This window comes from Calonectris borealis, chromosome 6 (genome assembly GCF_964195595.1).
Source record: "Calonectris borealis chromosome 6, bCalBor7.hap1.2, whole genome shotgun sequence".
Lineage (NCBI taxonomy): Eukaryota > Metazoa > Chordata > Aves > Procellariiformes > Procellariidae > Calonectris > Calonectris borealis.
The window spans coordinates 23,768,315-23,795,760 of record NC_134317.1 but is presented as its reverse complement, the minus strand read 5'-3'; the positions used below and the strand labels follow the sequence as shown (position 1 = coordinate 23,795,760).

The 27,446-nt window shown below is 35.3% G+C and overlaps 1 protein-coding gene across 1 annotated transcript in view; it reads left to right on the top strand.

Annotated features, from left to right (window-relative positions):
- Positions 1-27,446, top strand: part of LOC142083599 (neurabin-1-like) — a 43,753-nt gene that overhangs the window by 10,564 nt on the left and 5,743 nt on the right. The window contains exons 3-17 of the mRNA XM_075153249.1: positions 4,368-4,500; positions 4,993-5,113; positions 5,625-5,729; positions 5,907-6,027; positions 6,504-6,647; positions 8,470-8,523; positions 10,316-10,545; positions 12,105-12,201; positions 12,282-12,468; positions 13,297-13,448; positions 14,262-14,589; positions 17,431-17,518; positions 18,612-18,683; positions 19,248-19,443; positions 25,187-25,303. Of these exons, the coding sequence (XP_075009350.1) occupies positions 4,368-4,500; positions 4,993-5,113; positions 5,625-5,729; positions 5,907-6,027; positions 6,504-6,647; positions 8,470-8,523; positions 10,316-10,545; positions 12,105-12,201; positions 12,282-12,468; positions 13,297-13,448; positions 14,262-14,589; positions 17,431-17,518; positions 18,612-18,683; positions 19,248-19,443; positions 25,187-25,303 (2,145 nt within the window). The remainder of the gene's footprint in view (positions 1-4,367; positions 4,501-4,992; positions 5,114-5,624; positions 5,730-5,906; positions 6,028-6,503; positions 6,648-8,469; positions 8,524-10,315; positions 10,546-12,104; positions 12,202-12,281; positions 12,469-13,296; positions 13,449-14,261; positions 14,590-17,430; positions 17,519-18,611; positions 18,684-19,247; positions 19,444-25,186; positions 25,304-27,446) is intronic.

Here is a 27,446-nt window from a genome sequence, read left to right as displayed (position 1 = left end):
CTTCAGCGCTACGGTTTCAAATGATTATTCTTGTTTGCCTGGGCACTTCACATTTTGCCCGGCATCGCAAAGGCGACCAATTTGAAAAGCTGAAACTGTTCACTGTTAGATAATTTTCCCCAAGCCGTAACTTGTGTTTTGAATGTACGACTTTATTGAGTGTCAGTAAACTCAAATGTTCAAAGAAGGAATTGTGTTTCGGAGGAAAGAGGAACCAGCCGTCGCGGTGGGTGCTGGTCGCGGTGTCCAGGCAGGGTGTCAGCAGCGCTTCAGGGCCTCTCTCGGCTGCCAGGTGCTGCTTTAACCGCCTGCGCGGCTGTTGTGAGGCTTTCCAGCGCGTGCTGGGCGCTACGTGAGAACTTTAAAGTGATGTTGATATTGCTTCCGTTCCAATTAGTTGGCAGCCCTTCTGGGCAGTTGTTGATTTCTTAATCTTACTGTTTAATGACTTCTGTAATGTTCTGCTTTTGATCAGGCACAAATAAATCTACCTACTAGATTTTAATAGAAATTAATTGGGAGCGGAGGTCTTTGGGCTGTGTTTTATGACTCTATAGCAGTTTCATGCAAACAGGTGGTAAATTAGTGTCTCTCTTCCGAAGAGTTTACCCTCTAAGAAAACTAACATTCTGCTAAAACTAACATTTTTCTTAAGTAGAGCTTTTTATGTGTTGCTAAGAGTTTGAATTAAGAGAGGTCATTGTTGGTTTTTTGTGACAGTGCTGTTTTCTGTGATAGCACTAAGGTGATATAATGGAGATTTTTAGTTCTGTGTGGTAACAGGAATTGAACGGTAGGATCCTTTAGACAGCAAGCTGCGTTGGTTTTTTTTTTGAGTACTGACCTTGATGATGTTGATGTTAGCATCTTCATAGAAGGGGGTGAACTGAGTTTTGCATTCAAAAAGCGATTAATTTTCCTGCTGTGGAGCATGCAGTTTGTTCTGTCTTCAAATTAGCTGTCCAAGGACTAAGTATACATTTGAAAATTTCCGGTTATGTCTTAACAATTTAATTAAAATAATCCTTAAAAATTCAGCCCTCTGTCAGCACTTTTTTGGATTAAAATTATTTTTATTTATTCTGAAGAAAAGAGGTTTTGAGTGTAAAAAGAAATTCCTTTTCCAGATAGCAGTGTTTTTCATAATTTATTAGCTTGAGTAGCCAGAAGTTATTAATGTTAGGTTAACCTTCTGGATATATAACAAGCTATGGTAAAAGGCTTGTAAAATTCACGTGGTTTGCACAGTAAAATTCATCTAGTTTCTACTCTGCTGGGACAATAACTTTGCTAAAGCATGTCTTTTAAAAATATCACTTGCACGCTAATAATTTTACGATCTCTGGCTAGCCGTGGCTTTTAAATAGTAAGATTAGAATTTCTTTTGTCCCTAATGCATTTGATTCAGTGACTAAACCCTGCCAGACACAGCGCAGGGATGAACTGTGTTTAGCTTTCTCATCAATCTTCTAAACTGTGTAACTTGTAACTTATTTATTACCCACATTTTAACTGTGTTTAATATTACTTTTGCTACTTGGCAAGAAAAACTTGCTGAGCAGTTCTGTGTTTTCTATATTAGTGTCAACAATTTTACCGTTTCCATCTTGTAAAAGATGAATACCATGTTATGATTCCACATGTACACAATAAAAATTTCTGCCATTTGCCCTTGACTCTTTGGGCTGTAGGTTTCTTAGTGTCCTCTCGCTTTTCTCTTTGTTATTGTAGTGTTTGACTTCTTATATATCAGTTTTGCTTTTCCTCTATTCTTTGTAAATTCATGTTTTTCCTCAAAACTATTTTTCTGAAGTCAGTGGGTTTTTTTCTTACTATTTTGAAACAGCTTTATCTTGCCCTAATTGTGGCATTATGGTTTTTAGAATATTACCTTAAATGTTCTCACACACTTCCCATCTGTAACTTTAAGAGGAAAAGTATCAATTCTTTCTTGTAGTGGATTAGTCAGAATTTATTTCAGATATTTTTTTTTCAAAGAGCTAGTGCGCTTAAATATTAGTAGTCTTCATTTGCGTACGTATGTTTGTGCTATTATTATTTTATGTATAGCAATTATAAACATCACTGGAATCTAACCCACCATTAATTTTTAATTCTATGATCCATTCTGGCAGATTATCAATTCCTATGTTCAATTTTGTGTCAAAATGGGCAAATTCCATGAGATTCCCAGGTACAATGCTATTACTTCCAAGTTGAAAAAGTATTTAATAATTTTTAGAAATGCCAGAGATATTTTAGTGCTGGCAGCCTAAGACTTGCAGCATATGTAGTGCAGTGTGTTCAGGTGGTGTGACTTTGCTTCCCCCAAATTTCAAGTGCTTTATAAATGATTGTGTAAGGAATTGGTCACCCCTTTGCTAATGTAATTCTTCAGCAGATAGTGACTACTTGCATCATCTTCTGCTTTGTGAGTTAGACCACTGAGTTACAAAGAATCAAGAAAATACAGTTGTCTGTGTCTCCAAAATGGACTACTACTGTTCTCCACATTCAGCCATTTGATGGTTAATGATCTTTAACCTTTTAGTCGTATTATTAACATTAGGTCATCCATACACTTATAAATAAGCAAATTTTATTTTTTTCATGCCCCAGTATTTGATTCGTTCTCAAGAACTCAAATATTCTCGTTAAAAAGTTATCATTTGTCCACTCATGAACTTTTTTTATTATTAGTTTAAAATTCATCATATTATTATAACTTGACTATATTCTTTGAGAGATTGATTTTTATGTTGGAATGGAAAGGAACCAAACCAGATGGGTTTTGTTCCAAAGGGAGAATAGTACCTCATGAAACCCTAATGCTTCTACTTCATATCCTATTTACTGATTTGGGGGGGTGAAGAGGGGGCTTAATTTAAGAACTTGGCCACTTTTTTCTGATAGAGATAGAGTAAGAATACTTGAGACCATTTGGATGGTTTTCTTTGTCTATTTTGCAGATTTTTCTGTAAAGTTTATGGAAGACAGATACCCTAAGTGCAACCCCTGTCGTCTTTCTGTGTCCAGTTGTTGCCCACTGGTGTCTGTATGATAGTCCAAAGGACCTTATTAGTTTATTTACCTTTATGCAAAACTTAGGAAGAACAACTTTTCAGGAAGGTTCTTTTATTGGGGGAAACATAAGACTTCCAAGGGTGGGTTTCTTCCTTCCCTTTCAGGCAAGTGGATCTAATCTTGCTTACTTACTGGACTGCTGTATGGCCGTGCCATGTTTCTGGAGTAGCTGTTTTGCAGGATTTGGCAAAGAGTTTGTGAAACTACTCCAGCTGTAGTCTGGAGGTGAAGCAGTAATACTGAGTCATGTTAGTTGCTTTTTTGTGATCTGTTTCAATAACTCTTTTCCTGTGTCTGAGGCTACTGCCGTGCAGAGCTAACACCATGTACTAGCAGATACAAATTCACTGGGAAAATATTAATTACAGCTAATTACAGTTAATTCTGTCTTATTTACATGATTGCAGCTACCTGTCCAGGTAGTCTTAGTGGGAAAATGCAAAAGTTGCAAAAACTTAGTAGGCCAGTGTAAATGAACTTTGTGTCAGCACTGCATGTTCTTGATTAGGGAGATGGCCGCTGCAGCTGCAATCCATAACTGTTTTTTGTCTTACAGTGATGTTGAGTAAAACACTCAGTGCCTGCAAAAACTTAAGCAGATAAACCTTGTTTTTCAGATAAATGGGGGTTTGGTGTATTATTTTTTTCTTTCTTTTCTAACTTATGAATTTAAATACAACTAATGAACCTTCTGATAAGTAAAATTAACCCTGTTACATGTAGCTCATTCTTCCCTTCTAGATTTATGTCTTAATTTGTGTTGTTTGTTTATCTTTTATTTTTAACAATTCAGAAATTCAGCTGGAGTGATTACTAAAAATAGTAATGTATGTAATAAGGCATTTCCTTTTCCTGGGAAACTGTGTGATTCCCTTGCAAAATCAGAAAACTACATCGTTTGAAGCACTGCAATTGGTAGATGGTGTGGGGGGAGGGAAGAAGAGAGGAAGAGGATTTGGGGGAATGTAGTCCTAAAAAAAAAAAAAAAAGTAACACTATATCAAAGAGGAGATGACTGATTTCCTTGACTGATTTCTTTTAACTATTTGGTGCATTTACAACACAAAAAGTGTTTAAGGAATTGTTTTGAAACTTCTAAAATGTTACTTCTGTGCAAGCTGGAAACTGTCTTACAGCAGCAGTATTTATTAAATTGATGGTTGTTTAGAAAATGGGATCTCTAAAAATACTACTTTAATTTCCTTACTGATTTTCTTTCAATTACATCATGTTTGGACGGGGGTGGGAAAGCACTAAAAAAAGTTTTCTGTTACCTTTCTTAGGTTTTCAGTACTTACTCAAATGAAGACTATGATAGACGTAATGAAGAAGTTGACCCTGTGGCAGCCTCAGCTGAGTATGAACTTGAGAAAAGGGTGGAAAAAATGGAAGTGTTTCCTGTGGAAATTGAAAAAGGTGCAAATCAAACCTTGAACATTTGCAAGAGATACTATGCGCGCAAAAGATAAAACCATTTTAAACTGTATTTTTCCTGAATTTAGGTCTCAAATTTTTGAATATGTATCCAGGCTTTCATTTGTGGCTAGTTCTGTTGAATTTAGTGAACTTTAAATGGACAGGCCTCTAGTAAGTGCAAATTGTCATACTTAATTGAAGTTACGAAGGCTACATTACCGAGTGACAGATCTGCACCAAAATGTATACAATTCATAAATCCTGCTATCTCCTCCTATGAAGCTTTGAATCTAACAAACAGTCATAACTACACAACAAAAAGGCTTTAAGTAGTATCTAGATAGAAAATATGTTGTCGTCGTCTTTTTTTTTTTTTAAGTGAATTTTCATATCCTTTGTGTGGAAGGACTTGGAACGCTTTGAAACAGCTCACTACTGCGAAGTGTTACATGTTGTGTTATGCGGCTAATGTTAGATTTTTGAATCCCTTAGGTGACAGTGGTCTGGGCATCAGTATTATTGGAATGGGAGTTGGTGCTGATCAGGGCCTGGAAAAACTAGGTATTTTTGTAAAAACAATAACAGATGGTGGAGCTGCTCAGAGAGATGGACGGTGAGTTTTTCATTGAATTGATTATGCTTTTTACAAACTTCTAACTGAGCCCAACTGTTTTCATTGAATGTGCTAAATACTGTGAATACAAGTACAAAAGCTGAATGCAGCTGAATAAATATTACATTCCTGCTTTATGTTAATTTTTTAAAACACAGGGGTTTTTATTTAATATAGGACAGTTTTGCAAAATAAGCATAGGTCTGCTTACAGCATATATAAGAAAAGCTTAGAATGTGCCCATGTGTAACAGTGCCACAAAATCAGTGTGTAAATAGTATAAAAATATCAAGGCAAATACCATGTAAATTTTAATTGGTGATCTGCATAGTAACTGAGGATCAGGAGATTGTTTTTAAGCAATGAATTTCTTGGGACTCAGAATTTCTCGGGACTCAGAATTTCTCATGATAAATACTAGTGAGTTTTAAATTATACTCATCATGTCAAAAATCTGTCAAGCCAAAATATTTTCGTTGAACTGATAGCTAAGCATTTATTTATTTTGCAGAATTCAAGTAAATGATCAGATTGTTGAGGTTGATGGTATAAGTCTAGTGGGAGTTACTCAGTTCTTTGCAGCCACTGTATTAAAAAACACCAAAGGCACAGTGAGGTATGTATGTTTTCTATGAAATAATACTTTCTTTTTGTTGTTGTTCATTAATGGAGAATACAAAACCATAATCGTAAAGTTTTACAAAGACGTTGTTGAAGGCAACAGTATGGCAAACTAATTTCTTAAGCATATCTTAAGCTTTTTGCTGCAAGGTAATTTGGTTTTCTTCTGTAGGTTTCTGATCGGGAGAGAAAAGCCAGGGACTCAGAGTGAAGTAGCCCGCCTCATTAGTGAGACCTTAGAGCAAGAGAGATGTCTGTACGAGCAGCACTATGTTCATGATGATACAGAGCAGGTAAAACATCATACACACTTACATGTTTTTAAAAGTATATGATTAGCGCTACATGCAATAACTTCTGCAAATAGAATAAAAGTTTTTTAATCAAATTGAAACAAAAAAAGGATAAAACAGGCAATTTGTTAAAAACAGAAAATACAAATTTCCTATATTACTATTATCAAGGCACATGATTATCACTACTTGCTATACTTCAAATATATCAATAATTCGAAAGATATTTTTAAGTATCAGCTGTGGCTTGTTTTGTGCATGGCTTACTTAGCTCTCTTTTGTGGAACTTTGATGAAGGCGTTTGCAAGTCATCTTAAAACGTATCATAGGTATAAGAAACTAAAAAGGAATAGTAACTAGTTGAGAAAAGTTTTGCAACTGTTTGGATTCCTTGATTGTGTGCTTTTGTTATTGCTGCTACCATAATGCAAAGTGTGTGTGTGTTACAGAATGTCATGACTTTCCCATTTTGTCAGGATGACGAATATGATGATGATGACGATACATATGAGTCGCATTTACATGGAAAATCTGTAGAAGTTTTTGATCTTCCTGAAAATGAAGATATCAGTTTACCACTGGATATGGATTCAGCGCAGTCTCTTCTTAAATTTAAAGAGGTGCGGTAGCAGTTTCTTAAATGTTCTTCATGATGCACTGCAGGGCATCTGAACCTTGTAAGATTTGGATATAATCTCCTTCATGTCCCCCTTGTTGTGGTTTTGGGTTTGTTTTCCCAACATCACCAATAAAACTCTCTGGTAAATGTTCCTTGAAAAATGTAGGTCTGTAATTTTCTGATCCCAGCTTCCGCATATGTATTTATATTAAGTGGTCCTTTGATTGATTAAATAAAACCTCCCTCCTTGTTGTGGTGTCTGAACATTGCATTAAATAGATACGATGCTTCTCTTGGTTCTTCTTTGGCCCATTGGACTTTGCATTTATTTGCTGCTTGGTAGAATGGCTTTAGCTGCGGGCTGGAGCATGGGGGACAAGTATGCCCATTCTGAATGGTCTCGAGTGTTGTGATTAGATGTTCTTCAGGAAGACAAGAAATATACATCTAATCTCTTGCTGTAGTCGCTGAGGTCTTCTGGGAAATCTCTGCCTACATAAACGCACTTGATTCTGTAGATAGGCATGTTTTTGGCTTGGAGGGTTTTTTCAGGTGATCCCTTCTGGGTTTTTTTTATGCTGTATTTTTCAGAAGTAACAAATTTGTAAACCCAATAGGGCATTCCAGACTGTGAATCCCAACTTAACGTAATTGGAAAATTGGGTTCCCTTTGCCCAAGTTTTTTATAAAGGAGCGTATTTGTTTTATTCAGGTCTGTGCAATTTAGTCAGGGATTTAAGTGGTGCAGTCTTTGGCATTTAAGGGTCTGGGCTTCTTTGGTAGATTTAAGTCCCTGTCATTTTCACTCTGGAGGAGAAAAATATACTGCAAAGAAACTGTTTTGTCAGATGTCATTTGTGCATACATCGGCTTATTTTTATAAAGGATCAGTATTTTGCAGACCCCCTTAAGTTTGCTGTCTTGATAACATGGATGATGTCATTGAGGAAGTTGAAATTTCAGGCTATTGATCACTAGAGAACATTTACAGTTTTTCTAGGTTAGGAAGCATTAGCAGTAGGCTACAGCATCTTTTCATAAGCGCTGTATTTACTTGGGGTACAATTAAATTTTCAGCTAGAATCATTACTGTGCTGTTATTAACATAATCTAAATAAAGGATAGTCATGGATTCATTTGTTTTAATGTGTATTTGGTGCACTATGCCTTGCCAAAAAAAAAAAAAATTCCCCCCCGGGTTACAGATGGAAAGTGAGATATAAGAAATAACTAATAGTTGTCACTCGTATGTGTGCTGTTTTCTTAAGATGTGTTAACATACGTTAACGTTACGTTTGGCTTAGGTGTAGCCTTTATCCATTTCTAATAATCCTATGAAGATTTGCCATGTAAAGTACAAGGCTTAATTTTAAAACAAAGCCAGCACGTTTATTTATAAGTGCTGATAAGTAAAAATATTTAGTACTGTTAAATTTTTACTTGATTCTGTGTACCAGTTGTCATCATAAGTGCATTGCTGCCTTTTCATTCTACTGGCACATTGAAACATTATTTTAACCTTCTCACTTTTCTTAATGTATAGACAACAGTGTGGGATTTTTAACGATAGGTGGTCATGTATTGATTTTTGTAGCAAATAGAATACCATGGAACTTTTTGGGTTTTAATTTGAGTTTACCTTTTTTTTTTTTTTAATAAAAGCTCATGATCACTTCTCCTCTAACTGACAAATAATTAAGTTGACTTTATGCTATTATAAAAATGGTTTGAGGAAGAATGGAATAACAGATAAATATTTAAAACTAGCATTTCAAGTGTAATTTTGTGTGTGCTCATACAATTTTTTTGTTTGTTTGTTTCAGCTACAATTAAAACATGCAGTAACAATAGCTGAAGTGAATCAACTGAAGGAGAAAGTAAGTTTTCAAAGAATCTTATTATTTGGTGGTGGGTTTTTTTTTTTATTTTATTTTTACTTACGAATTTTAACAAGAAAAGGCTGAATGCAGAAGGCAGCAATCTGTTTTAGGCCTCAGGCTCTATATACTCTGTTACGCTAGACAGACATTTCTAAGCTGAAGAACTGTGCTCAAATTAAAAAAAAAAACAAAAACCAAACAAAACCAAAAAACCAACCAAACAAAAGAACCAAAAACACAAAAAACCCCACAAAACAAACAAAACCTAGCCCCAAAATGCCCCCTGTGCCATTATAAAATGAATGCTTCAGTATAACTGCGTAGAGTAGAACTGAATATAGCAAGAGTACTGTGTGAAACAAGCTCCCAAACAAATATGAGAACATTTTCAGTGGATAGAACTTGTCTTATTTGAGTATAGATTTGGCACTTACAGGCAGTGGTTTGTGGCTGACTTTCTGTTACCAGAAAGTTATTTCCGCTACTTTGTTTCCCCTCTTTCCCTCCTCAAATTTCTGACCTGCTCTGGGGAGAGAATTTTTTCCAGCTTTTTTTTTGGTGAGGATTGGTTCAACACTTCTGCTTTCTTTGAGGAGGGGTTTCTTGTTCTTTTTGCTGCTTTTTCCACTGATGGAGATCTGTGCATGGCCTTTTTCTGGAAATACTTGTTGTAGGTGAGCAGCTTGTTTTATTCCATTGCCCTTCTGTGTTGCCTTGCTGAGAAATGTGTACCCTGGGACAAATTGCAGCACATTGCTGGGGGCGAGTAGCAAGTCGGGAGGGGATGGTGCTTCAGATTGCAGTAATTTTGAATGACAGTATCTATTGGGGTTTTTCTTGCACTCTGCAAAAGTTCAGAGCTCCAAGTGTAGAGAGGCAAGGCAGCCAAAACTTCTTCGTGTTCTTATGACAGTTCTGATTTTGATTTCTGACTGTGTTCCTCCTCACAGTATTCTTGAAATTTGGCCCAACTAGATTGCTAAAAGGCTGTTTAAGATGTTGGCGTTCGTACAACTTACTGCCCCATTTTTAATTCCAGAAATTCTTGGTCCTTTCAACATCTCTGTTCCATCAGCAGGTGATCTTAACTGGCTCCAAAAGCAGTGATTTCCTCAGTGTAAATAGTGTCCCCAAAGAAGGAGGCATGGGCAAACTAAGCTGTATCCTGCCTGCTCACTCCTCCAAGGCCTGGAGAACTTCACATGTTAACATGCCCTTTTATAATGTGGCTGCTGTCAAGCTGAAGGGGCCCCATCCCTTTCCTTTGTTGAGGGAGTGTTTGGTGTTTTTATACATTAGCCCCAGGAAAGCAAACCATGGGTATGTCATAACTTTTTAGGAAGACCAGCTGGTCTCATTAACTTTACTCAACAAGCTGTTGGTAACAAAGTAGTAGGACAGGGAGCTTGTCTTATACAGGTTAGGATTCTGTATCTCCAGTTGCCTTTGAAGGTAATCAAAATAGGCCTCTCCAGAGGTATTAAGAGATGGTGAGATCTTGAAAAGTCAACATAAGCTAACAATAAAGGTCTTATTCATTTTATCTCTTTAAAGAGAAGCAATATTAATGAGGAAGTAGTAAAAGACTCTTGGGTTTGAATTCTAAACTTACTTGGTTTAGCAAGATTTGGAAGAGTTGATACGATTTCTTTAAAAGTTCAGTGTCTTGTTTTAATATTACTGATAAGTATTTAATGGTTATTAGCTATTCTTTACTTAAACATGTATAAACAACTTTTTTATTTCACCTTTTAGTTTAGATTAATTCCTTAAGTATTAATCTTTTCAGTTAAAAATTGTTGAAGCAGAAAAAAATGAATGGAAACTAAGTCGAGCCCAACTTCAGCAAAACTTAGACGAAAGCAAAGAGAAAATTAAAAAGTTAGAGACCTACTGGTTAGAGGCACAGAGTTTATGCAAAACAGTAAATGAGCATCTTAAAGAAACTCAAGAACAATGTGATGCCCTTGAAAAGAAATACAGCAAAGCCAAGAAATTGCTTAAAGATTACCAACAAAAGTAAGTACCCCAAAATACCAGGTCTCTGTTTCTTGCTTGTATGTTTCGTACATTATGGGGAAAACTGACAACAATACCTAGGGTTGGGATTTGCTTTACACACTTCCTTTTCATTTGTCAGCGTTTAGGGGAGCAGTGGGCTATACACACTGAATTCTTCCATACCTTAAGTCACCAGCTTCTGGAAAGGTTCTCCAAAAATTTTGCTGCTGCTTTTGATTCTAGCTTAGGAAAAAAGATTTAATATTTTAATAATAAATTTTTAAAACAACTTAGTTGAGAAACTGTAATGCGTCTATACTTTTGGAAGGACTACTTGAAATTTGGCATGAGGTATTTGGCAATACCTTTTGCTATTTGTGAAAAACCCTCTAGCTTTGACCAACTTAAATATTCCAGATAGGGTAGGCATCAAATGATATATAATAAGAGCCAGATACGTGTGATTCAGTCTGAGTTAGGAGTTACATCTTGGAGGAGGAGTAAAAGGAATTCTGAGAAAAATTAAGAGTTACTAGATACACCTATGTAAGACTTGAGCACTGTTGTTGTGCAGTTGTGTCTATTTGCTCTACCTTCTTTCCTCTTAGCTAAACAAGAGCTAATTGCAAAATACCTCTGGAAGTGTCTTGCTAATACATGCTTTTGATAGTTACTGTAAGCACATAATTCTTTTGTCCCCAATTTCTCCATTTGCTACTTATTTTTAAAGGTAGTTTGCATGATCTTTTGCTCTGTAGTCCACATCCAGAAGCATTACTTTTCACAGTGCATTTTTGTGCTATTTGGTGAGCTTTTTAAAGGTCTCCTTTCCCCTATCCTCCCAAGTTTATCCACATGGAAGTTCAAAAGTACATTAAGGTCACTGCTAACATGGTGGTTTCCATTTCCTCGCTGTTTAGGAAATTCCCATTACTCTTTTGACTGTCCCTGAAGCTTTTGCATTGACGTTCTCCACTTATTTTCTGGTTTTGTATATTATTCCATCTGACTTGCAGGAAAAAGCAGCTTTTATTTTTGTTTCCTTCTTGTAATAATTGATTCTTTTTTGTAAAACTCAGCCATTGCAATTTCTGTAGGATGAACCAAGTAGAAACTTGAAATGCAATTTAGTTTCCTACAAAGAATTCTACCATAGCTTTTGGAAGGAAAATACTGTGTGTGCACGTATCTTTGTGGAAGAGAGTAAGATGTAATGGTTGGAGTCCTGCATATATTTCATACTTTAAATGTATATGCAACTTGCTTGCCACTTTTAAAGGTAGAGAGATGGTTGTAACTGTACAAAAAGTGTTGCAACACATCCTTTTTCAGCCCAGAGTAAATTACAGTGTCATATGTATTTTCTTTTGGAGACAGTAGAAGCATACAAATACATAGGTCATTTTGTGATGTTACAAGATTAATGAATCAGTTATACTTCACAGGCTGATTTTTTTTCAACATTTACTAACAGAATACTTTTTAGTAAATGCAACTGTGCACACTTCTATTTTATGTATTTTTCTACATTTCTATATATTACTGTTTCATATATATGTATATATTTCTTTCACCAGAGAAATAGAATTTATGAAAAAAGAAGAGAATCATTCAAGGCTCCTTGAAGAAAGAGACCAGAAATATGCAGAACAGCTGAAAATATGTCAGGAAAAAGTAAAGCAGTATTATATTTTGAAATAAACTTCTGCTTTCTTGAAGAGTTGTTTCTCACTTCTGAATTTTAATTCTTGCAGATTTCAGAGCTTGAAAGTAAATTAAAAGTATATGAGAAAATGCCATATATGTTTGGAGGTGGCAATTTATTGGAAGATGGCTGTCAAAGTTCAGGCCAATATAATGAACAGTCAAAGACAGAAGAAAATGAAAAAGAAACAGAATCAATAGAAGAAAGACTGAATTCTTCAGATATGTTAATTTCTGGTAAGTAGGTTGTAGGATCTTTGATTTGCATTTAACAAAAATTAGGAGGAGTTATATGTGTAGTGGTTTTTTGTGGTTAAAAGAAATAGTGTTTGCTATTTCCTACTGACTGGGTAAATGTTTGACCTAAGCCAGTGTGGATGTGTTTGTTTAGGTCCCCCAACATTTTCAGTGTTGTAGTAATGTATTTCTTAAATGCTGGGGAAAGAGGAGATAGATGGAGAGATACCCATCTTCACTGTTCCTCAGATTATCTATTCTGAAACCGATAATGTTAGTGGGACTGAAACACTGAGATACGTCAATTAAAATCCTATTGATTTTTAAGCTACGATTTACACCAAAACTTGCTATGATTTTTTTATTTGTCTTGTAATTTTATGTCCAGAATGTTATAAAATATCAGATAGTGGTTCAAATGAGAAGCATATTTTAAAAAGATTTGGTAGATGCTTATGTACTTTGTAAAGAGTTTCTATCTTAAAGAACAAGGATAGGAAAGTACATTTTGGGCACAAATGCTCATCTATTTGAGAATAAAATTCAGTTTTCAAGCCATAATACAATTATGTCCTGATGGATTTTTTTTTTTTTTTTTTTTTTAAACTGAAGAAATTGGGTAGAAATATATTTCAAATTAATTAGAAATTGCTATCACAGTATGTTAAAATATTGTAGTATTATATAAAACAGTATTTTCATATAGTAATGATTAACAGGTAGAATAATTCTGATTTAACTTCTGAATATTTTTCTGGATAGTGGGTTGGAAAACTTGCCTACCAGTTTGTCTTTTTTTTTTTTTTAAGAAGTACATATTTGTTGCAGATTTTGATGCTTTTGTTGGGGATACTCCCAGATTAGACACCAGTGCCCACAAAGCAAAAGCTCAGCTTGCTTTGAAAGTAAAACGCCAGCCACCTTCTCGATCAAAGCTGAAAGAATCTCTTGGGGCTGGACAACAGACTGCAAATCTACAGGTAACAATATTGGTAGATAATTATGCATTCATGAGCCTGAATGTATGTTCAGTTTTATCTGTATTTGCAATTTTAAGTGTTGTCCATGCTTCATTCGCACTGTGCCAAAGCATCATATTTTTATGCTGTATCAAGTCAAAAAACCCATACCACATAGGTGATCTCTGACATGTTCTTTGTGGCACAGTTAATTTGAAGATAGCGAAGAAGTATGCAAGCTTGTTGTATTCTACTTCTACTTAGTGGAAGATTTTGATATAGTGGCAGTGGTATGTTGTGAAATATGCTTATCTATCTTATAATTCCTTCACCTGAAACAAGTTAGTTACTAAATTTTGTCAAAAACTAAACACTTATGAAATGCCTCATTATTCCATAAATGATCATTTAAGTCCACAAAAAGTATACCAGTAAAATGTTCTAGCGCGTTTCTGGAAAACAGTTGAAGAATTGAGGTGTATATAGTTGGTATATGAGAGAGCTGTCATAGAGGGAGAAGATTGAACTACTTCAGTTAACCTGAAAAGTGGTTGCATTGAACTGAAATGGCCAAGATGTACCAGAACGTTTCTGACTTGGATAGAGAAAGGTGATTTGGCATGTGCAGAAGGATCTGTATAGGGGTGGATAAAGGAAAGCCTATAAAATCAGCTTCATGTGATTTAGATGATATCTACAAGTGATTAAGTTAAAATTTTCTGAACTGAGGAAGTTTGTGTGTAGCATAGGATATCCTTACATCCTCGTAAAAGATCAAATAGTAAATGATTATATATCGTGCTTATCATAAAATAACTTTTGAATTTGTTGAAGGATGAGGATTCAGAAGATACTGTTCCCAACAGAGAACTTTCCACTGTGTACCTAACTAAGACCTTAGAAACAAGTGAAAAATTAACTCTCCCGCGCCTGGATGACATGGATCAAAAGAGTGAAAAGCCTGAACAAACAGAAAGCACAGAAAGTCCTCTAGAGTCAAGTCCTTCTGCTTCCACACACTCTTCCCCAGTACACAAACCAAACAGCGAAAATAGCACAACCACCACTCGTTCACCACCTCCTGAAGACATGGCTCCAAATTCTCCTCAAGGGCATCCCAAGAATGTTAAGCAAAGGGAAGCAAAAGGGAAAGGGGCTAAGGGTAAGACTTAAGGGTTTATTATTATTTTAATCCTTTGAGGTTGAAGTATTACAGATTTTAGATATAAATGAATATTGAACAATAAAGTAAGGGAAAATGAATTGACTACAAAACTAATTACCTGTTCTAAAACCACTTGTTAACTCTTCAGGAAAGTTTGAAGTTAGCAAAAAAGTATGCAAGTTCATTGTATTCTATTTTTACTTACTGAAAGATTTTGATACAACAATAGTATGTTCTGAAATACACTTACCTATGTTTTCATTCCTTCATTTGCAACAAGCTAGTTACCAAATTTCTACAAAAACTCAACGTTTCTAAAATAATTTGCAGTGCCAAGAATCTAAAAGGTGCCTGCAGGATAAATGCTGTTTCAATTGAACAGTTACAGAAAGGAATAGGTCTAAGTCAGTTTGGTAAAAGCTCAAATCTATAACTCTAGAGAGTCTAAATGGTTGCCTTGACATAAGCTAGAGAGGAGGTAAGTCATTGACTGGATAATCGGTAAAGGTCCTAGCACATTTCTGCAAAACACTAGCCTCATAAGTAGTAATGTATTGGAGAGTAAGTTTGACTGATTTCCTGATTCCCAAAAGAATTCAGTGTTGACTTTGTGCTTCCAGACATTATCCAGGTGTTTAAACAAGATACAGATTCTGAATGTTATGGGAATTACTGCATTATTCACCTTGTCCTCTTAGGATCTTTCTCACTGGGAAAAGGTTAAAAGTATTATAATCAGCCTAGTCACTACTAATCATTATTTGATAAAAATATTTGGCTTTTTTTCTTATGAATAATTGAAAAAGGGATCAGATAAAATATTTTAAATGCTTGATATTTCCTTTAGTCAGCTAGCACAGTATATAAAGGCAGATTATACTTGCTGTCTTTTCTGTACAGCTCAGACAAAACCTTTCTTTTAATACCCTGAAAACAGGATTTGTTTTATACTCTCCTCATTCTGTGTGTTTCTATAAAGTCTTGAACAAAAAGTCTCTACCCCAGCTTCTGTTTGTTTTGTTCGTTTGTTTGTTTTTTCAAAAAAAACCCTTATCAAAACAAGTACCTAATATACAAGTGATTTTGCTTTCTTTTCTATAATTTTTTTGTGATGGCTGAAGCATTGCAAACATTTTCTTAAAATTGGCAGAGCCACTGCAAGAGCTAATTAATGCAGTACATCAAAGATTAGGATCAGTATTGAAGGCTCGCTCTTTGTAGGCAAAATGACATTAAATGCTACTTTCTGCTAGATTGTTGCTTTCTAACCGTATTTAAATGTCTCCCTATTTATTTCATTGAAATAATCCTTTCTATTACCTTCCCATCCATTCATGTATCAGTCTGTATTTTAACCTATTATACTGTGTTTTAGAAATTACCTCTTTTCTTAAAATACTACCTCTGGAAAGAGAGGTGGAAACAAATGTCAATATTAAAATTAATTCTTCTGGTTTTGTATTCCTGTTGACAGGAAAAATAACCAGTTTAACTGGTAGTTATAATTTATTGGATGTTACATGCTTAGAAAGAGCGGTTAACTAATTAGGTAAAGTTCTAATGTTGATCAGAAACGCCAAAAAAAAAAAAGAGGAAAAACCTCTGACTATTCTGACTCCTCAGCATGTAAATTTTGAGATAACCATTATGTGTTTTAGGAAGGATTATTAGCTGATGGGGTGGTGGGGAGTTGTCCTCTGTTTTGTGTAGTAAACATGATTTTTGGTTTTTATAATCCTTGAAGGCATCTGTGTACATTACTTCTTGTCGGGAGTTGTCTTGAAGGCAGAGCTTAAAACCTACTTTTTCTCGCAAAAACCGGCTGCATCTCTTTCATAGGCAGCTTAGTTATGAAACACCTGATTTGCAATACAAAATATATTTCAATTATTTAAAAAAATATCTAGTAGCCTGAGAATTTAAAATGGAGTACATTCAGGACTTGCAGTAATTTATCACAATCCATGGGAAGAGGTAGTGTGATGCTTAAGTTTGTCACTTAATTTCACTTAATAATTGAGCAGTTGGAATTGAACATGCTCCCTCTGGTGAAAAATTGGATCCTAGCAGGTTGTATTCCAGTTTTGAAAATACTACAGTCTTGGAGGAGCTTCAAAGTGCCAATTATTTCTTTAGAATAGTCACAGTTTGTATACTGTTTCCAAGAAACTCAGCTTGTTAGGATCTGTCTGCTGTCCAGGTACTGGCTATCATGTTGGTTAGGCACACTTTCTGGAGCGAGCAGCTTGCACGTACGTAGCCCGTGTTCCAAGTGGCCAGCCTGGACTAGCCACTGAACCACAAAAAATGCAAAAGGAACATCTTATAATACTTCAAACGTAATAAAGGACAATTAAATGCTGTACTTCTCAATTGTTGCTTTAAAACTAAGTTTCTTTCGTGCATCTTACACTGCTTATCTCGTTGGTGTATTTTGAAGTTGACATTTTGCACAAGGAAGAGGTGCTTTTTTCTAAACATCTTAAACTATCTTTTGTTTGTAATTCATTGAAGCAAAATACTGTGGTAAGTTTTATCTTTCTGTAGACAGTATAGAATTACTGTTTATCAAAAGCAATATATTTGATCAGTCATAAGCAACTGTTGTGTTGCCATTTTTCAATGGTACAGCACAGCCAGCATGATGGGAATATGCTATAGAGAATAACTTACATTGGTATGGCGGTAGAATTTTCAGCTAGTATCTGCATGTGTGAATATGAATTTTAACACTGTTACTCAGGTTTTAGTATCTTACTTAGAAGCGTTATCATAAGTACTTGAAACTTGCAAGTATTTTTAGAATAACATTTTTATTTTTCACCCCTCTATGAAAAGCAGAAGAAAAGAAAAATGAAGACAAGACAGTAGAAACAAATGAAGGAACATCATCAGGGAAGTCTAAAAGGAGATTTCCTGATTTTGGGTAAGATTTTACTTGTGTTCATTTGGAAATAAATGGTTTTCAGTGTTACTTTTGGAGAATATCAACATAAAAAATGTTGAGGAAATCCAGTAATTCTGCTTCATAGCAACACCACTGGACAGTCTTCTTCATCTTGAATTTGTAATGTTGCATTCATGTTTCGACCACATTTTGATTTTATTTATCTGTACTTTTTTCCCTCAAAGAATTTCTTGGGGTTCTTCAGTTTTTATCTGAATACACAATTTCTCTATGAATTAAATTGCAAATCCATGCATAGCTTTATGCCAAAATATTGTTGGAGCCTAGACTCTAATGTTATGTCCTGCTGGCGTTACAGTCTGAAATAGATACCTGTCTTGCCTTAATTCCTTCTACAGTAGAGGTGTCATTACGTAGGGTTTGGCTATAGTAGCTGCTTAATGAACTGTTCCTTGGAGGCGGGCAGCAGTGATGAGTGGACTTCTGAATTTCGTTTAGAAGATGAGATTGCGAACAGGGGTAGAACAAAAGTGCAAGCTGCATATTATCTGGAAATGCAGTGTGGTAACTGAACTCTGGGGATTTGAGAGGAGAGTTACTAAATTTTGCAATAAGGCTTGCTCCTTTGGAGCCAGGTATAAAGCTTGTTGAAGCCAGCTAACATTGAAGACTCAGACTGATACTGCAACCAATAAATCATAATATAGAACTTAGAAATGATAACTTATTTCACACACAGAGAATGTAGTTAGTGACTTAGTTCAAGTCACTCTGCATTGTGTATAAACATTTATATAGCAATAAAACTGTGTTCTTCCTCTTGGTTGTATCCACTATATGCTGAGTTTCTTTGGGCATTTTCTGTGTTTATTTTGATTATATGTGGTCTTTGAAAGGTACTTTCATAATTCTGTCATGGTTCTTAAATATAATATGAATCACAGTACTTTTCTAATTGCATGCATGATCTGCAAAATCATACTCTGTGTAACAAGATAAATGTGGCTTTTTAAACTGTTGAAATCAATGTAAAAACTAGCTTGCTGATTAAAAAAAATGCTGCACTGTGTAAATGTAAATGCTTTATGAAAATTGTGTTTTTTCCCTTCAGTGGATTACGGAAATCTGGAGGCAAGGGCAAGAAACAAGAAAAAGAAAATCTAAGAGGTTCTCTGGATAGCAGGTGGTAGTTTTGGTTTTTTTAATACATACATGCTGTGTTCCTAAAATTTTTAACCTAAGAATTTCCTTAAAACTATCAATGTTGTTTGACCTTAAAGTACATTTGAGTATAACCATGGCAAAAATCTTTGAAGATTAATATAATGATGTGGAGATGAGCTTCTAATCTCATGAAGTAAGAAAAATACATAGAATAGTATAGAGGAAACAGTAAAGCAGGGTTACATTTTAAAGTGGCTCATAAGATTAACACGTTGTATCCTACCTTAAATATAAAAACTATATTTTGCGTAGGAAGATGTATGTTGAGTAAATTAAATTAGCAAATTATTTGAAATTGTTAAATTGTTGTGTGAAATACTGCAAAAGCTCTTAAATTTGTGGTGTCCAATAACTCGAATTATTTTGCATGGATATTTAAAGGCAAGTCTTAGTTTTCATTTTAAATATCAATTGTGCTGTGAAACGGTTAAAAATGAGTGGTGTGTCATTTGAGTTTGTGTTTGGGAGGCAGGGTGGGGTTTTTTGCTGTTGTTGTTTAAATAATTTAATCTACTTATTTCAGAGGTTCCCGAGAATTGTTGGACGACTCTGGCAACAATCTATCTGCATCAGATTCAGATTCCCCTGTTCCTACTTGCATGCCTTTCTCTTGGTTTGGAGACAGCCACAAAGAGCCTCACATTTCTAGTAGCAGCCTGCACGTTACTCAGAGCGGGCAGGACAGTTGTGAACACGGTCAAGAGAAGAACAGAAGCAAGGTAAAGATGACTAATTTGTGCTTTGAATATTTAAGCATTGCATCTTGATAAAGTAAAAACGTAGTCCTTAGTATGTGGAAGCTTGATGACTTAGTCCTTGACCACGTCACCTCTTACAAACATGGCTGCAGAAGTTTGACACTTTACAGCCCTCACAAGCAGAAACCGTGTGAGCGTTCCCATTCCCTCCTGTTCAGTTGAGGCATCAGTGGAGGCTATTCAGGCTGAAGTAGCATCTAAGGAACAATCACAGGGTATGTTTTTTCACTGGTTTATAACGCTAAAAGTAACGCTAGCTTTAGGACAGTATAGTTTTAAAAGCCAAATCTGTTTCCCTGTCTAATACAGTCTAGTACTTGGAGGAAGTGTACATAAATAGAGGTCAGCTTCCCCGGCAGTTGGCCGACCTGTTCTTACCATACTGATATGTAGGGGTGGAGTAACAGACAGGTGGATGAAGGTAGCATCCTGGTTTTCATTAATGAGTTTAGTATTGAAAGCCAAGAGACACATCTGTAGAACACTCTTTCTTCTAGGAAACTGATAATGTTCTAATAATTTAAAGCCTTTTAACTAGATCTTAAGAGTGAGGCTACACAGTTCAATCTATAACCATAAAGTTACCATCTTTACCGTTTAAACTATTTGAAAGAAATGGCTGTAAAAATTAAGAAGTTTAATGTGTGCACTGTCTAAATATTTACTTTCAATGTAAGACTGTTACTAACAATTTTATTAACTTACCTTCATTCTTGTTTCCTTTGGATTTTGTCACATTCAAAATTGTAGTTATTTGAGTAACCTCATAAGCTAGGTTTATTCTTGAGTTTCATACTTTTTCTTTATTTTAGTTGTCTAAAATACCCTTTCAGTTTTTCCTTTTCCTCTGTCTTATTAGAGAGAAATGAGTTACAAATCTAGAAGAGAAACTTGCTGGGTTTTAGTCCGTGAAGTCACTGATATTTTGCATAGATGGCAGAAAACAAGTTGGCTTTCCATGTTTCCAGATGCTGATTGCACTAAAATGCTGTTATAATACATTTTTTTAAAATTACTTTCTGTTTTCTTAGTGTGAATTTACAGTCCCTGTGACAGGAGTAAGCTGTCTGCATATAGTTTGTAAAAAATACAGGAAGTGGTTTTAGAACCACACAATACCTTACTATAACATAGGAATTTAAGAAGAGTGGGAACTTTTTAATTTCTGAAGTAGAACGACACTTTACAGAATACTGTCCAGTGTGCGTCAGCCTTCTGTATTTAGAGCTCCTGCATTGTTTGCTTCTGTTGAAGCATGTAGTGTCTAAAAGATGTTTCTGTAAATAACCCAAGGATCTTGGGACTGCAAGATGGGGGGATATGCATACACTTTGATACAATTTTTGATTAAATATGAGTGTATGGTTGATCTCTTAATAGGCTGTAGCAAAGCTATCAAGAGATGTTTTCTTTATAGATAAACATTCAGTGGTTTAGCTTTCAAAGTCATTGGTTCAGAAGAACTCCTTCATCCCCTCTTCATTCCTCCTTTCTGTCTGATGCAAATAATTTTTCTGAGCACAGTAAAAGTCCCACTGCTGCATTTCTACTATAAGCACCCATAATGTGCTTAAGCACCCCTTTATATGGACACTTTTTTGGGCAATCAAAAAGGTATAGATCTTACCAGATTGGGCGCTCTCTTCCTTTCCACGTTGCCCTGAAACAATAGCTTTTTCTTCTCATCGTTGTATATTTTATCCGAGTTGATTATCACTTTAACCTTCCAGCTGGTTTCTTGCCTACCGTTTTATTTTTTGTTTCCTTCTCATGCTCCAGTATGTAATTGCTGTTTGCTGCTCTTTTCTTTTTCTTAGTGCCAGTTGCAAACCAGCAGCTGGAAGAATATATACGTCTTCACCTATATTCCTGCTTCGTAAAATGGTAAAAAGCTGATCCTGTTAAAGAACAGACTCTCCTACATTAACTGATCCTAAAATCATACTCGGCCTCTCCGAAGTCAGGCTGTTTTTACTTTGCAACATTTGGGGTCTTTTATAAAGATGGTAATGCGACAGTAGCTACTGCTTGGAATGACAAATCTTTGTAGATCTTAACCTGCAGTTGATCATTAAGTTTGCACTACAATAACAAGGCTTTGGCTGGTAAACCTCACTATGAAAAGACATTAAAACTGAGAAAGAAATGTGCTTGACCACTTAGCAGTGAGTCTTGTTACTAAAACAACAAATAGCAGGGACAAAATCATCCTCCCAGAATTTAAGGAAAGAATACTCCTTTTTGTTGATGTTGACTCCATAATATTTATTGCTTTTATGTCTGTAGTATCCCATATGATCAGGTGAAAGCATTTCTTAAAGAGCACGTAAAAGTAGAAACCCTAAAATAAGAACTTTGTCGTGTAAAAATCTCTAACTGTTGTACTGAGTCTTTCGCATTGTGTATAATTTCTGTAGTTGTGTTTTAATACTGATGGTGCAAGGAATGTAATTATATTTTAACTGTTTCCTGTTTCTGCAAAATTTGCCTCTTAAAATTACTGCATCTAGAAGGATTTTGTTTTCTTAAAATGATACTGAAGTTATTCTTAAACTTATAATTTGGCAAAGTAATGAATCAACTTATTGTGGCTTGTGAAAACTAGAAACACAAGAACTAAAATCCTGTGATCTGAGTGTTTGCAGACTGTTTAGCCTTATGAGAGTTCTAATTACACAGTTCTTAAATTAGTCCCTTTAGATAATCTGCCCCTTGATTTAGTCCCATTCTCTGATACAATACAAAGACATACATACTGTTCATATTCATCATTTTTCCAGAGCGTTACTTAGCTTCTGTAAGCTTGTAATACAGTGTTTCGTTTTTGTTGCAAGGAAGAACACTGGTGTAAACTATTTATATCCTAGTACCTTAAATCTTAGGAAGCATACCTAGAAAACCTCTTCTATCCAAATTCTGTGCTCTTCAAGAATCAAAAATCTTTGCAACTGGCTCTAAATACTTAAAAGGAAATTACTACTTCTTTAAACTGCATAGGAGCAGGAGGAGGAGAAAACATTACAACTGGTGCTGAGATGCTTTACTTTTAGCTATGTTTTCTTCATATTTTTTCCAATGTCTCGTTAAATATTTTGCGCAAATATCATCCTGTCGTTGTCTTTTTTTTTTTTTGTACAATTTTGTTTCTGAATTGTTCTCGATTGCTCTGCAAAGGTAGAAAGAGTGAACTGAGAGTGGCTAAAAGAAAAGCTCCTGAATAGATTTTCAGTTTGGGTTGAAATTAATTTGAGAATAGGTTAATGGACAAAGTATTCTGTTGTTTCTGGTAATACTTTTTACATCTAAAAGACTGAAGAAGTCCCTAAAATATAATGTAATTAATAAAACAATCTACATGGTAAATAGGACACCATTTTTCAGTCATGTATAGTACCACACTCCATGAAAAGGTAGCAGGAAAACTCAAGTTGTGGTTTGGGGGTTTTTTGTTTGTTGGGTTGTGGTGGTGGTGGTTTTTTTTCTTGCTTTTTGGTTTTCTTTACTTTTTTCTTTTTTTTTTTAAGACTGGAAATGCGTATCAGTAATTTAGAGTAAAAGGGAGTGCAAAGATCAAGTACAAAAATGGAATAATCTAGAAAATTTAGAGTTCAGGTTAAACTGAAATCAGAAAACAAATACAGAAGTGCTCAATGAAGACAACTGCAAAAACATAGTTCTCTTACAGGAGCATAAGTTACTGAAGAAAAATGTCCTTAACGTTAGCTTAATTTAGGATCTCAGATTATTTATGCATATAGGGATATGGTATGACATCTTTACAAAGAATAGTTAGTTGATTAGAGACTTAGAGAAAATTAGAGAAAATAATAGTAAATAATTGCTTACGGTTTGTAGGCAACAAAGAGTAGTTCTGAGAAATAAATTTTAGAAAGGCAAAAGTAGGAGGCGTGCTTTCGGCAGAATTATTTTTCACTCACTAAAGAAAAACATAGAGGTCAGGATCTGAGTTGGAAATGGAGATAATCAAATTAGAAAATATTCTGGGAAACACAAACATTAGTATTCTTTAGAAGGATTTTCTTACCAAAGCTGCTGTGAAGTTGTCAGGAGTAGCATCTGGGTTTGTTTTGTTTTTTTTTTTTCCTCATAGTCTTCAGCTTGGGTCACAGGCTGCTCAGGTAACCTGCCTGAGGTTGTACAAGTACTGGCTGCTGGATAAGTTTGAACCTAGATCCTGCTGCTTTTAGATGCTAAGGCAGGCATACAGATCCAAAAGCTTGCTTTAAACACAGACTAAGTGTAATAACTGAATGTAAACAGTAAATGCTATGAAGATTTTACATTCTTTCAATACGATAGTTCTTACATTAGTCATATTTCTAACCTGAATTTTACTGTGTTAGATTTTTTTTTAATTTAATAGTACTTTATTAATTTATTAAAAGAATAAATTTGTCAAAATCTTTATTTCAGAATAATTTTCTATTTTGAAAACAATTTATTCAGGCTGCCAAACTGCATAATTACTGTAGATTTACAGTGTTAAACCATTTTTTGTAAAGACATCAGAGTAATTGTTTAACTCCTAAAATATTCAGCTTTATTATAGTGTTTTTACACTATTTTACACTACAAAGAAGATTTTACATAGCTTGATACAGTCTATTTATTATAAAAATTCTTCTAAAGATATTTTACATCTATGTGGTATTTTTCATATCAAGGTAATTTTCAGAGGGCACGATTCTGTGGCTCAAATGCAGTCACCTCAAAATTGAATCATAGAATCATAGAGTAGTTTGGGTTGGAAGGGACCTGTAAAGGTCACCTAGTCCAACTGCCCTGCAATGAGCCAGGACATCTTCAACTAGATCAGGTTGCTCAGAGCCCCGTCCAACCTGATCTTGAATGTATCCAGAGATGGGGCATCTACCATGTCTCTGGGCAACCTGTTCCAGTGTTTCACCAGCCTCATTGAAGCTGTTAAAATGAACAGCAATACAATATAGTATCTTAAATCAGAATTTAAAGTTTTGGGAAAGCTTGTGCTTAGGCAAGCTCTGTATTCTCTATTCATCAACGAATTTAAACCCTGATCTGCAAGCTCCCGAAAGCTCCTTGCTATTCCAATTCTCAGTGTATGTCAGGCAAAGACAGCCTATTTGTTTCACTGTTGACTGTAGTGGTTCAATAGTGGGCAACTATGAAGTCTAAACCTCGTTCTTGTTTTCAGAAACTTTGTAAGTTATGGGGGCACTTCTGTGCCATGGGAATCTTAATGACCATAAACAATTAGGACTGATTTTTATCTCACCAACAGAACAGCACCTTCTGAAGCACATTCATTGTGCTTGTGTAGGTTTCAGTTGAATACAAACTCGGCATGAATAATTCCACCAAATGAATCTTAAATTGCTTCTCCCTGAGTGTGGTATGCCTGCTGAAAAAGTAATCGCATGTATTTCCTTGTGTACTTTAACACCATTTCAGGTTACAACCAATTCTCCACACAAGGTGCTCTTACTGGGGATATTGCTTTAAATTTGTTACTGTGTTTTCAAATTCAGAAGTTTAACAAAAACAAGTCAGATGCTTGATGTAGTGAGTGCATTACATATGTGATCTAAGGATAACTGAGTCATAGTATTCTTTTTTACCAAAAATCAAAATTACTAAAATGTCACCTTATGACCTGCTTTTCCAAGGAGTGAGTTAATAAAACGTTATTTCCACTTGTTTGCAGAGTAGAATTGTCATAGATGATACATACCATAGCAAGCCAAGTTGTGAACTTTCAGGGTTAGTGACAGAACCAAATCTGTCAGGTCGTTCACACACTTTAACCTTCTCTTCAAATGAGGTGAGTTTCAAAGTGTGTATATGTGTCTTGTTGATGTTGTTGTTCACACTACAGCATGTTTAATAGAAACAGATTTGTGTAATGTGAAACTAGATGGCTATTTCCATATATGAATGTTGAAGAGCACTGTGAAGAATCATAAGCTGTTACTGAACTAAGGACATGGAATAGCAGATGCCATATCAGCCTTTGCGTTCTGATCCTAGTTATAGCATAAAAAGCAGAATGAACTCTCTCTGATCCAATTGCAGTTTTTAATTTTAAATGTAACACCTTTCTGTTCCACTAATTCAAAGCAACTTCCTGGGTGAATGAAAACTGCAGCGTTTTTGACCTTGCCTTCACATCCGTGCAGGTTTGTTTTACCATAAAATTTCATCAAAATAAAAACAAACAAAAGAAAAAAGAAAAGAAAAGAAAAAAGGCAGAATATAGTGGTTCGAAACATATATAGTGGTGGAAACAAGATACCTGAAAGTCAGTGTTCATTCCCCTGGAGAACTAACTCCTTTGGCTACAGCTGAAACCTAAAGTCTACGCTTCAGTAACATTCTGAGATATTGTCTCATTCAGTGTTTGACTGATGGGCATCTTTATAAATTAAATCCTTTATAGACTAGGAGGAGTCATTAAAAGCTGAACACAGTCATCTTCCAGAAATGAGTTACAGGGCTTGCCAAACTGGTAGTGATAATGTTTGAAGAAAAAAATCAAATGGTGGTTCATGAATGTGGGAGTTTGTTCTTAGCTATCTTAAACTAGGCTTCGGTGAAAATCTTAAAATACTCCAGTAATATTAGAAAGTCAGAACAGTCTTACAAACAATGCTATAAATATGAAATCACTAATGTAAAAATCTGGGGCATCAAAAATCGTACAGCTAGTTTACAGGCTTCAGTAGTGGATTGTTTTCTTGCAGATTTTTATCAGAGATGACAGTCATAGATCTAATGAAAACCAGATGTTCACTCCAGTTAATATCTATCATTGCAAGTGCTCCCTGCAGTTTTTTGAATGGAATTGTTCATGAATGGAATATGTGTTTCTAAAACTTTGAAGCAGTATAAATCGTAAGATTTTAACAAAGCTAAATATCTTCTCGAATATTGTTGATTAGTGTTACAACTTTCAGTAAACTTCTGGTTCCAAAACTCAAAACAAAAGTTGTCTGTTACTAATTGTGCATGTATAAAGTGATGATTTAAGCCTTTTTTTATTATAGATGAGTCTGATTCTAGTGTTTTCTCTAGTTCATATGTTGCTTATGCATATGACCAATGAAAGTTGTAACTTGTTCAGTAATTACATTGATTATCAGGGTCTGTTCTGAGGATAATGATAAATAAACTCTGAGCTGGTTTCTCTTTTGGAAAGCACTATGTGTGAAGAAAAATAGGTAGTTCTGTTCTTGGGGTTTTTTAATTAGTAGTACAATACATTGGGGTTTAAGAAAAAATAAGTAAGCAATCTTATAGCAATTTTGGATATTTCAAATCCTTGACTTAAGCCCTTCACAAGCAGAATTTCTGCCTCATGCTTGTTGTTCGGATGGGTTCATAAATATCCAGCAGGGATCATGCTAGCCAGTGTAACAACCGCTGCTTTCAGAGGCATGGGCTACTTCATGCTGCCCTACAAATCCTGGAATTGTTAGTAGACAGGAGATGGAAACACCTCTTAGAAATCTAGATGGGAGCAGCACTGAAGAGTCTGCCTCTGCTGAGCAGGTTCTCACAGGCAGTTTGGGGAAGTGACTGCGTGGTGAGAGTTAGGCTGTTAGCCAGCTAGTTACAGCAAAGGCACCTCCACTCACAGTTGGTTAGTGAGCTAGCTGGCAATTCCTCCTACCCTTCTAAAGTTTTTAATCTGTTAAATGGTGCGATGGCATTGGTGTTTTCTTGGGTTTTGTATTTTTATCTTTAGAGCCTTCAGTATTTCTGTACTTGCCTTCTGAATCACTTGTGGTTTTATGCAGGAGCTCATGGTTTTCTCATGCTCTGTACCTTATAAGTAGTTTTAGTTTTGCTTTTTTTAATTTGCAGCTGATCTTGTGTGTGTGTGGTCGCTATTTTGGGGACTGTAACTCTGATGTACAAACAGCTTGTGACAGTCCCTCTGCCTCTGGAAGGATGGTAAACAATTG